The sequence below is a fragment of the Colossoma macropomum genome, unplaced genomic scaffold, assembly GCF_904425465.1.
Source record: "Colossoma macropomum unplaced genomic scaffold, Colossoma_macropomum, whole genome shotgun sequence".
NCBI lineage: Eukaryota > Metazoa > Chordata > Actinopteri > Characiformes > Serrasalmidae > Colossoma > Colossoma macropomum.
In genome coordinates this window covers 11487586-11499274 of record NW_023494793.1, presented here as the reverse complement: position 1 = coordinate 11499274, position 11689 = coordinate 11487586, and the positions used below count along the sequence as shown (strand labels likewise).

Below are 11689 nucleotides of genomic sequence, written 5' to 3'. Positions count from 1 at the left end.
TCTTTAGTGAAGAGAATGAATCTATGTAGAACCATGAGTTCTATGCAGAACCATTGCAGGGTGAAATGGTTCTTAAGATTGACAGAGAATGTGTCATATATGGCTCTATGTAGCACCAAAAACTGTTCTGCTATTGTTACGATGATAAGCTTGTAACAACAGAAGAACCCTTTTTGGTGCTATACCACACACGACACATTCTCTGTCAGTCTGGAGAACCATTTCATCCTGCAAAGAACCATTTCATCATGTAAATGGTTCTTTGAATGTTCATGGTTCTATACAGAACCCCTGACTTGACTTGAAGAACCATTAAAGAAGAATGTTTATAAAGAGTGAAATATATATGAATCCCAGAGTCGAATGTTGATAAATGTGAAAAGCCATGATGTTTTTCAAACTCTTCATCTTTTGAGACACGGTCATCTTCTCTACTCCAAAGTCCCCCTGCACTTAAACGGTCATCCACAAACGGCCCCCGGGTTTATTTTGGTAAGTTTAAGCACAGGGTGGGCTAGTCCTTGATCACAAACGCTTTCATAAAGCCGATGCGGGAGCGCTGCTTTCAGGGGGTCAAGCAAAATGTGGCGTTTCAGTGGCTGCGTTTTCCCAATGAAAACAATCGAGTCATTAATACCCTCCCATCCTCTTGATTTAGGATTCATCCCCGTTTTCTGTCAGAAATCCTATGTGGAGAATGTCAGTCACCTCCTCCGTGGAGCGGAGTGTTAAGCTGAACGGAGCGGACGCGTACGACAGCGGCGATGAGTGGGAGATCGGGCTCGGGGATCTGATCATCGACCTGGACGCCGATTTGGAGAAGGATCGACGGAAATCGGAGATGAATAGTCGCGCGCTGGCCATGAAAGGCGCCGAGGAGGCTGGCGAGGAGGAGCTGGAGCGCGAGCGCGAGCGCGAGCGCGCGCTGGACGGCCTCGCGGGTCCCGGCGCGCAGCCTGCCGCTGCCCGAGCCAGCCTCTGCAAGGAGGCGAGGAAATTCAAGGAGAAACGGCGGCATTCGGCGGGTGACGGCGACGCCGAGGCGTTCACGCCAGCTGTGGGCAAACGGCGCGAGCCTCAAGGACGCCCCCCCGGAGAGGTCTCGGGGATGAATGCGGCAGCGGCGGCGGCGGTGGTCGAACGCGGCCACCCCGAGCAGCACCCCGGTGATGTCAACGGCTCTTGCGCCAAAGGCAAAGAGGGGAAGAGAGGGAGGAATCAGGGCAGGGGGCTCAAGCGGGAAGCCAAGGAGTCGGCGCGAGCGCGGAAGGACAGGCACGGCGGCGATGCCGCGGGATTCGGACTGGGCCCCGTCCCGCAGAACGACGGCTGGAAGGAGAAGCCGTGCTATTGTGGGGACAGCGGAGCGGGAGACCTCGGTAGGGGCGCGATGGACGCTGGGATGAGGGCTGCGGGCGCTATTGTTGCCGACAAGGCTGAAGGAGCCTGCTCGCCTGAGCGAGCTCACAAGACGGTAAGGCAGAGGCCATCGTTAAACGGTTGTTGATCTAGCAGCTAGCGTGAGGGTCTGTCACGTCTGCTGATGACCGCCTTGTTGATCGCATTAGAAAGGATGCGAGTGTAAGACTGAGGCATTGTGAGGAAATGCGAATGTGAATCAGGCTGCGGGCTTTAGGTGAGCGTTTATGTGGACGTCTGGGCTACATGTGTGTGCGTGTGTCAACTGCAACCAAGAACCTCTCGTAAGCAAACAGAGAGAGTGCGTCCCTGCATCAGGCATGTTCACGAGCTGGAGGAACATCTTCCCTGATAGGGACGTTCCTGGAAGTAAAACACAAGACAGCCTCCATGTCACTCTGCCCAGCAAGATAAATGAACAAGTGCTGGCCGCTTGTAAAAGCATCACTTCTAGGTTTCCCATTGTTGTCAGCCATTTCCTTTGTATTTTGCTGGGCACCCCTTTGAATTTCTTGCTGGCTTGTTGCTATTGGAGACCTCAGCAGCATCACTCCTTCTCTTTTTTGACAAAGCATAGGGTGCTTTTGAAGCTGGGATGTGATTTCATGTTGTATTTACTCTTTTTAATACAGAGAGAAGCCCCCCCCCCCTTCTTTGGCCTTGCCTGTTCCTATCCATTGTCCTTATGTCTACATAGTGGTGACATTATATTGGACATTTGTGCACCTCTTTTTGTTAATTCACCATATATCTTTTTCAAAGGACTGACATGTTAGTCAGTTCAGTTCAAGAAGAAAAGAACAGGTTAAACCACTCATATATATTGTTTTTATTGTCTTTATTATGCACTCATAGCACCACCATTTGTTTAAATTACATGATATTCCTACACTGTGGGAAAAAAAGGTGCTGAGCATGTACAATTTTTGTTTATCAAGGTACAAACAACATAAATAGACCCTCAAAGATACAACAATGGTTTTAAGCTCCAACAGTGTATCGTAAATGAGTTTTTCCCAGGAAAAAGATACATAGGTTCATAACCTAATGTTTTAAAACAGAACAATATAAAGCCTGGAATGCAAGACAGAGTGTGTGGAGTTAACACATCTTTAAAAAAATAAAATGTCTACTGAATACAGTACAATTATGATCCCTAATTAAAGGTACTGAAGATGTACCCTTGAGGGTACCAGCCCAGTGACAGTTTAGTGCCTTTTTCTGAGAGTGTACGCATTCTAACTGTCACTTATAAAGACGTCACCTGTAATAGGATTGAACAGCGCGCTTGCTTTAGTAAACAGATTAGTGCATTAACTATAAAGGTGCAGTTGGTGTTTCGTATTAAGCACCTATGTGGCATTAAAATCTGTGAAAAAACATAACTATTTATTCCTTCAGACCACATTCAGTGATTTAATAGACACATAGTGGTGTAGTGGTTTCATAAGCATATTTCAGCACCCACTCTTCCAACATCCTCTTTTCTTTTCTGTCTTATCAGTTAAGTATAAAAACCAGGTCAGTGGGGACCAATACCCAAGAGGCTGAAAGAGCCATTGAGTCAAACTACATGGAGCCATGTCAACCAGGAACAAGCGTAAATTTGGAGGGGATCGTGTGGCATGAAACTGAAGAGGGTAAGACTGACTTATTGAGCTATGATAACGCAATCATGACATTAGGTAATATTATGCCTTTAAAGGTAACAGATTAAGCTTGTGCCATCAGTTCTGTTTTAAGTGATAAAAAACATCTCTTGAACTGCTTTATGGCTAAATTTTGAATGGTTGCTGCCCTAATCATTTGATACTGTGTAATGCTGTAATGATCTGCATTCAGAGGCTAGTTAACAGTTTAAGTGAATAAATTAAGATGTGATTCTCGGGCATGCATGTAGACGTGTGTCACAAATGCATGTGAAGAAGGTGAAGGACTACTTTTGCCATAAGCTATGAACACCACAGGGCTCCATTTTCAAAGCAGCTGGGAGACTGAATCACCTACTAAAGCGTTTGAGCATTTGAGGGAAGTGGAGACACTGGTTGCATATTGATTAAGCAAATTAAAATTGCAGAACACCATCGTAACATCCCTGGCTGAGATCAAGCACATAATGAATCCATACAAAAATACTACACTAGAAGCCATTTAAACAGTGCATAAAGAAACATGAACAAAATGTGGAAGGTTGTAGTAAATGTAGGGTTAATTTAACACATCAAGCATTAACAGCATTTCCTTTGCGTATATGGGTTTTTGTATACATACAGTTGCTAACAGAACAGAACAAAATCATCAACATTGTTGTCATTTTTTAAAAAACATGTTATTTGAAAATATTAGCCTCCATTTACTCTATGTCAAAATTTCATGATGAATGGACCAATAGAAATTTAGAATGATGTTAAAATTGCTTGGAGTAAAATATTTTTACATTAACTTACACTGAAATTAAAGGATTTCTTTTCCTTCCCCCGAAAACTTAGCATTTTGCATTTTGGAAATACGAGCATGTTATTTTAAGTAACAGAATGCTATTGTTAATCTGTCAAATTGGCTGCAGCTGATACCTGGTTTAATGCCAGAGAATAACACTTATGGAACACACTTTAAAAGATGGTTCTTCAAGGGGTCGTTAGAAAAGACAATGGTTTTATTTAGAACCATTAGTTTTAAATGGTGAAATAGTTCTTCAGAGCTTCTTCAGATTGATGGAGAATGTGTTGTGTATGATTTTATATAGAACCTTTTTGAAAATAGTTCTATATTGCACCAAAAAGGGTTCTTCTGTTGTTACAATGTCAAGCTTGTAACAAAAGAAGAGCCCTTTTTTATTCTATATAGAACCATATAACAACACATTCTCCATCAGTCTGAAGAGTCACTTCACCATGCAAAGAAACTTTTAAGCATGAAATGGTTCTAGATAGAACTGATGGTCCTAAACAGAACCATTGCCTTTACTAAAGAACCCTTGAAGAGGCATCAAGTGTGAACAGTATAATAAATATTAGTACACAGAACTCTCTAATTTTTTTGTTGTTTATGTGTGCTATTTTTAACATGACTCATGGTTATTATTTCTGTCTGACTGCCTGACTTCAGGGGTTCTTGTGGTGAATGTCACATGGAGAAAAAGGACCTATGTGGGAACTCTCTTAGACTGTACCAAGCATGACTGGGCCCCACCTCGGTAACATTTCACTTTTTCTTCATATGCACAATAATTTCTGTGTCATCTTTGCCATACATTGTTTTAAATGAAAGTAGAACAATGTTAAGCAAAATACTAGGGGGAGAGCCCCTAATAAGCCCACGTACATCATAAGCCAACTTGCACTTTTATTGTGAAATGTTCAAAAATTCGAAGTAATTAAAAAATTCTGGGAGTCTCATCCAATAAACAGATCTTCTATGTAAGTAATTGTGAATCGTTTTTTAGTTTGAGACATGTATGTGAACATGGAGATATCTTCCTTCCTGAACACAAGACAAAGTCACCTTCAGTACTTTATTAAACATTTTAAAATATGATCTCGAAAAGAAACTCTTTTCAGAATTCTGTGGGACAAATAAGATAAATGTTAATAAAAAAAAAATATATATATATATAGATAGATATATATATATAGATAATTGAGCAAATTAACCACCTATATGACTGTGCTCCAAATTTAGATATGTCATGATATGTCATGTCCAGAAACATACAGTCGTATGTAAAAGTTTGAACACCCCCAGTCACGTGACGTTTTGTTGATTTTCTAAGTGAAAATAAGTTAACACATCCTCTACAGAGAACAATTTTAGACTTCAATATATTGATAACTTAATACATATATACATGTACATGTAATTACACATGTCATTTTTGCACAGGCCACATTAATGTTTTGTTTTTTCCCAATATGTTAAATTCAACAAATGAACAGTAAAGAAATGTACAGAAGTGTGTTCTCTGTAAAGGAAGTGTGAACTTATTTTCACTTAGAACATCATCAAAATGTAATTTGACCTGGGGTGCTCATACTTTTGCATACAACCAAAAGCAACTCCTGTATTTCCCTTAGCTCTGTACAAGAGAAAATCAATCAATCAAAATCAATACTATAGTTTTACTATTAGTTTTCCTCTTTGATTTTTTCATCAGTCTACTGTGTCTTGCTGCCTTCAGTCATGTTTCCTAACAGAATCGCCTGATCCATTGTAATTTATTGCATTTTTTACCATCAAAAATGCATCTATATGCATAAAAACATGGATGGAAACCCAGCTACAGACATTACATTCCCTTTCAAGGAGACAGTAACTTTAACCCAAGCAACTACCTAAATACACCTTAGCTGGCTTTCTCTGTCATGCGCATCCAATAAGTCTAAAGCAGATGTTTAAGAGGATATATAAGATAATCTAGTAGCATAAGGAAGACAAAAATTCAGGGTTAAAAAACAGGAGTTTCGAAAACTGAAGTTAAAAAAATATACATTTTTAAATATAAAAGATATAAAGAAAATAAGACTTTTAATAACTGTGTAAGACCTGCTAGAGCACCAAAATGTTAAACATTTACATTAATAATTGTTCCCAGTTTAAATGTTTGTTATAAGTTCTTCTTAAAAGAGACTTTCTGTTGTTCATAATCTTATCAACTATTAAAATGAATCAATTTCATTTCTAAAACAGTGAGTAAGCTTAAAAGGAACGCAAGTGGGCTTAAATGGAACAAAGGGCACCTTTAAGCCAAGTCTGGACTTTTCATCTTTTCACTATTTTTTAAATAAATCTAATAAAACATGTTTGATTGTGTTAAAAGAGATATTAGGGTTTTTTTCCCCTTAATTTGGTTGTACATAGCATTTAAATGAATACTAAATGCAAATATACTTATGTTGCATTGTTGTTATTCACTAGGTTTTGTGAGTCCCCAATGAGTGATTCTGACATGCCATGTGGGCGTGGACGTGGTAAACGGATGCGATTGGCAGTGTCAGACCAGCCTGTCGTAGAACCTGGTCTCTCCAAGATAAGAGGGCTAACACATAAGAGGCGTGGTGTGGGAATAGGCAACAAAGGCAGGCGAGGAAGTCTAAATCTTAGTACCTGTAGGACTCCTGCGTACTATTCAGTGGAGGACATAAAGTCAAGTCCACTCATATGCGGCAAAAGAAAAGGCAAAGCCCCTGCTGATCTAGATTTAAGCTTAGTTGCAGAAGATGTTAGGAATGGAAACGGGAAACGAATACGTGCCAAATCCAGGAGTGCGCCTTCCACTCCGCAGGGGAAATCAGACCCAGCGTTTCTGGACCAAGTGTGTGCCTCTCCGATGCTCATTGATTGCCCACACCCTAACTGCAACAAGAAATACAAGCATATCAATGGGCTACGGTACCACCAATCACACGCACACTTGGACAGTGATAGCAAACAGGAGTTCGAGGCAGAGAGTGAGGACAGGCTCTCTGATTATGAAGAACCCCTCAGTAATGTGGCTTTTGACTCCTCTGAGAATCTTGATATTATGTCCAAGAAGCCAAGAACCATGTATAAGCTCAGTTCAGGTGGATCTCCAAAGAGCAGAAAATTGTTGCTAAACAGTGAACACAGTCCTACAGCGAACGCTAAGCCACGGAGGAATATGGTAGGTAAAGAGGGACCCATTGACGACTTGAGCAACCTGCCACTTATTTCAAACATGTCTGTGGTCCTTGAGAACTGCCTCATCACGGATCGCAACTCATCTGTGGAAATGCCTAAGCTTGAAGCTGAGGGTGTCATTGATAAGAGGGAAGTTAAAAAAGAAAATGAAACTGCTGAAAGGTGCTCAGCCAAAGCTAGGGCTAACAGACTTATTGCTAATACCCCTGCACCCCCAAAGCTTATCGCCATTCCCACGACATTTCCTACCAAAATCACAGATGGCTCATTTCATCAACCTTCTCCAACTGTTACTCTCACAAAAGCTAAGAACCTTTCACTGAAACCTATCAAGCCAAAGTTGGACATTGTTGCTCAAGTTAACATGGCAAATGCAGCCATAGTTTTAAGCAAAGAAAGTAAGAGAAAGGATAAGCACAGATTAAAGGACAGAAACTGTAAAGACCCCAGAAGTCCAAAAACAGATCCTGTTTTCACAAAAGCAGATGATACAAAAAGTATAGGGAAGGACTTTCCGGTTAGCCTGTTGAAAGAGCATTTGAGCAAGCAAGACGTTGTCAATGGTCCGAGTGAAAGTCAAGAGAGTCGAATGGCAAGTATCAGAGCTGAGGCTGACAAGGTGTACACTTTCACTGACAATGCCCCCAGTCCGTCCATTGGGAGCTCTGCAAGAATGGACCCTGGCACACTGTCAAATGGAGATAGTAATACAACCAAGACAAACAGTCCAGCATACTCAGACATATCTGATGTGGCTGAAGATGGTGGATTAAATTCAAGATCCAGAAGAAACTCAGCTCCTGATTCCAATCTGAATGGAAATATCAATCCCAAGATACCCTGCCCAATTACCCCCGTCACTGCAGCCCAGTCGTCAAGTCACAGCCATGGATATGAGTCTTATGGTCTTCCGGGTTACATGCACTCTGGCCAAAGCAACTCTGCTGCTTTCCTAAAGGTGTCCACACCTTACAGCAGAACCAAGGAGGACGCAAGAGACTTAAACGAGGACCTGAAAAACTCAGAATCAAGTGCAGATGCCAGTTCTCAATCACAGCTTCAATTAGCCATGACACAAACGCAAACTGCTTTAGCTCAGTCCTTGTACTATGGACAGTACACTCGTAACGTCCCCGCGGACCAGAAGGTTTTGATAGTTCCAAACACCCACCGACAGCAGAATGAGACATGCTGTGATGATGTGCAATACAGCAAACAGAGTAGAGTGCAAGCAAGACGAGGACCTGAGCAGAAAGAGCGGACGAAAGAGGATACAAAACAGATGATAACATCGTCTGTGGCCATCCACAAGGGAACAAACTCGGTTAAAATCAGCTGTGCAAAGCCTGGTTTCATCTACGTAGAGTTGGACAAGCATCAGCAGCCTCAAGCGAAGTCTTCTCTTATGTCAATGGCTAAAGATCAGGGGCATAACAAGGAGTCTGAAGACTTCAACCCAGAAAGTCAAAATACAAAAACAAATGTGGACACAAATGTAACATATCTAAATGTAAGTCTTTGACTTTACTACACATTTTCAAAAAATGTGCTTGTAAAAACGTTACAAATTTTATATATGTCTTTGATTTAAAGATAGCAGTCCAAAGAGTTTTTAAAGTTATGTAACCTTGTTTTATAAATTTCTTACTAATATTGTACCCTGAAGGGATTTTTGATGATGTGACTAATGTTGAGTTCAAGTTATCAGAATATCCCTTTCATCACTACTAACACATAGCCACTACTGTTGTATGACAATGGACCTCCCTTGCAGATGTTTAATTGCGTTGGTTGTAAGACTCTAAACTCTTTGACGGTAGATGTTCCTCTGGGTTTAGGCTTCAGAATCACAGTCCTGGAGCCACTCTTTTCAGTCCAAATATGTGAAGCAGCAAAATCAAGAGGTAAACAAGGTCTCTCAGGAAATAGGCCCAGACAAGGTGAAAGACTGGCGTGTGCCTCCCGATCCAGAGTCCAGACTGGAGGCTGAGCTTCAAAATGTAAAGTGTGAGACACCTTCTGAGGACATGGAAGAGGGCACCAGAGCAGAGGCAGAAGAGATGCCCAGCGAAACCTCTGAAGACTCGCAGAGTATGAGAGTGGCAGTATCCTCTTCTCAACAATCGTACATTCAGTACCAGCACTCCTATCCGTACCTACACTTATGTGAGGCAAACAACTCTTCTTTTAGGGTGATGTCACCAGCACTGGTGCACAACTACCCAGGTAATATTGTCATACAGCATTGACATGGATGGCTTCTCACAATGTTCTTTTGGCTTGTGGTTCTTTCATGCTCTTCACAACACTATTATTCAGTCAGTTTCATGGTTGTTAGGTTTCCATTACCCTCTGTATGGGAAGACAGCGGGCAGAGAGGACTCGGAAGGGACACAGAACAGCAAGCCAGTTACTGACCCAACAGCCCTGGAGCTGCTGCCCCATCACAACCTTCCATACCATGGCAAATCTCCTGTGGTAAGTGTTCTTCTGGCAATTCCTAATCACAAAGCCCAAGTTACGCCTCAGGGATGTGTGGTTTCACTCAGAGTTTTTCTCTTCTTCAGCCTGGGGAGCGGGGATCTCCAGATGAGGACAGGGAGACAGAGCAAGAGAGAGAAACCGTTCCATTTGCGCACCACCTTCACACGCACCATCACACTCATCTGGGCATGAGCTACACTCTTGTGTCGGGGCAATATGACCCATATCAAGGTGAAAAGAAAAACTAAATGAACCTCAGAACCAGTTAATGTTTACTAGAAGCATAGTAGCTGGTTGCCATGTTTAAAAACAAAGTCCTTCAAGCTAATTTTATTTGGTTTAACCATGTAATCTTTGAAGGTCTGAGTACGGCAGCCCTGGTTGCCAGCCAGCAAGTGGCAACCACACAGACCACTTCCTGTGGTATGTATGGCCTTTATGCATGACTGGAAATAGCCCCTGTCTGTTTACTAGGGGATTTGTGAATACTGATTATTCATTTTACAATTGCAGAAAATGATGGGAAGATGTGAGTCCAAACAACAGGTTCCTGGCTCACACAAGGATTCATAGACATCAATTCCATGGTGTTATTCATTGCCTCCATGGGAGGCAGAAACTACTTTCTTTTTTTAATTAATGAATGTAACATTAGAGGAACAATGCAGTGCTAATAATATTATGGAACGATGTATAGGTATCTAATGGTATCGCCATAGTGAGACAAGGCTTTGTAAAATAGGCTATTTGCTTTTTGGGTGCCTGTCATTAAAGACAAACATGTAAAGCTTTCTGTAATAGGACTTTGCCTGTAAATGGCTGCATCTAGCTAGTTGTATGCACATGTATCGTCGTGTACCATAATATTGAATGTATTTGATATTTCATGACCTCTGTGTGGTAAAGGATGATTTGCAGTAGGTTACAAGTGACTGTAAGGTGGATCTGTCTGCATTAACCTATTAACATGAATATACTGTTATTAGCCACAGCCATTAACTGATTGTATCGTATCAAGTGAAAGGAGTTAATCGACACATCTCAGTGCCATATAGTATTATTGTGATGTACATTTTGTACATAGTTAACAAAGCTTAACAGCAGATATTACTTGCTTATGTACAGTTGTTTTCAGTGCAATGTACGGTTGTCTATTCCACCTCACTTACATGGCAAAAGTAGTCCTCCCCTTGTTACTTGAATAGTGCTGCATTACTTAAATATGTTTACAAGTACATCTTTGGAAAAACAAGTCAGTGTTGTAGTTTGGTTCGTCCTTACTGTCATTAGTTTTTTCTTGATGTCAACTATACAGTACCATGAAATTACAGTTGCTTTTTATACTGTTCTTGCCTTAACACATTTGTCAATCCAAATAAAAAGTAAAGGTTGTTTGTAAATGAGTTCTTTATTATTGATGCCACAATGACATGGACAATAGAATTAGACAGCTCCAGACTTTTTGGCACTCGTGGATAAAAATAAGCAGAAAGAGTCAATGAGTATTTGTCTTTGTTGTTTGTCAGCTCAGTATTGTAACTGGGGGGTCGGGGGAACGATCACACTGAAGCCTGTGACATGGTGGGGTGCATGGTATTGTACCCACTAGCAATTTTACTGCGACCATCACAGTGATGCTTTCATAACTATACATATAAAATAAGAGGCAAGCTAGAGGTGGGCAATATGACAATATTTTAGCATTTTATTTGGAAAAATATTATTATCATGATCATCATCTGCATGGTTCATTAAACAGAGCATAATTAGTTCTATTTAACTGGCTTCAGTGCAGTACAGAATACGAAATGTAAATAAAATTAACCATGCCTGGCAGTGTCTGTGTGTCAAAATATCATGATACGTATGGTGCATTGTGAAAATGTATTTAAGTATCATGATGTGATATTTCGGCCATATTGCCCACCTCTATATAAAGCCATGACTCACAGATGGACCTATGAAATGTAGTTTTGTAATAACTGCAATTCGGGCTGAGGAACATGCCTGAAACCCCTCCTTCTTCCAATCTACCAGCCTTTAAATTCACATACTCACCTTCTGCTCCTAAGATGAAGTTTTCGCAACCCCCACCGCTACCCCATCTCCTCCTTGTTCATAAGTCCTA

At 41.2% G+C, this 11689-nt stretch overlaps 1 protein-coding gene across 2 annotated transcripts; it reads left to right on the top strand.

Annotated features, from left to right (window-relative positions):
* The first annotated feature begins 677 nt into the window (after nucleotides 1-677).
* On the top strand, nucleotides 678-10961 carry znf608 (zinc finger protein 608). Of its 2 annotated transcripts, XM_036578485.1 has the most exons (8): nucleotides 1387-1474; nucleotides 2924-3059; nucleotides 4528-4615; nucleotides 6334-8587; nucleotides 8916-9303; nucleotides 9416-9555; nucleotides 9645-9792; nucleotides 9922-10961. In XM_036578485.1, the coding sequence occupies exons 1-8, from the start codon at nucleotides 1391-1393 to the stop codon at nucleotides 10005-10007; spliced, it is 3324 nt and encodes a 1107-aa protein (XP_036434378.1). In that variant the 5' UTR covers nucleotides 1387-1390; the 3' UTR covers nucleotides 10008-10961. The 2 variants fall into 2 exon arrangements, with proteins under 2 accessions (XP_036434377.1, XP_036434378.1); XM_036578484.1 differs by having other exon boundaries at nucleotides 678-1474; nucleotides 9645-10015.
* Nucleotides 10962-11689: the final 728 nt, after the last annotated feature.

What these genes read in the sequence shown, in the direction of transcription:
- znf608 (XM_036578484.1), top strand. Translation starts at nt 689, where the DNA reads ATGTGGAGAATGTCAGTCACCTCCTCCGTGGAGCGGAGTGTTAAGCTG. An exon ending in GTGGCATGAAACTGAAGAGG is followed by an intron (nt 3,060 to 4,527) that starts GTAAGACTGACT and finishes GCCTGACTTCAG; the next exon opens with GGGTTCTTGTGGTGAATGTC. An exon ending in CATGACTGGGCCCCACCTCG is followed by an intron (nt 4,616 to 6,333) that starts GTAACATTTCAC and finishes GTTATTCACTAG; the next exon opens with GTTTTGTGAGTCCCCAATGA.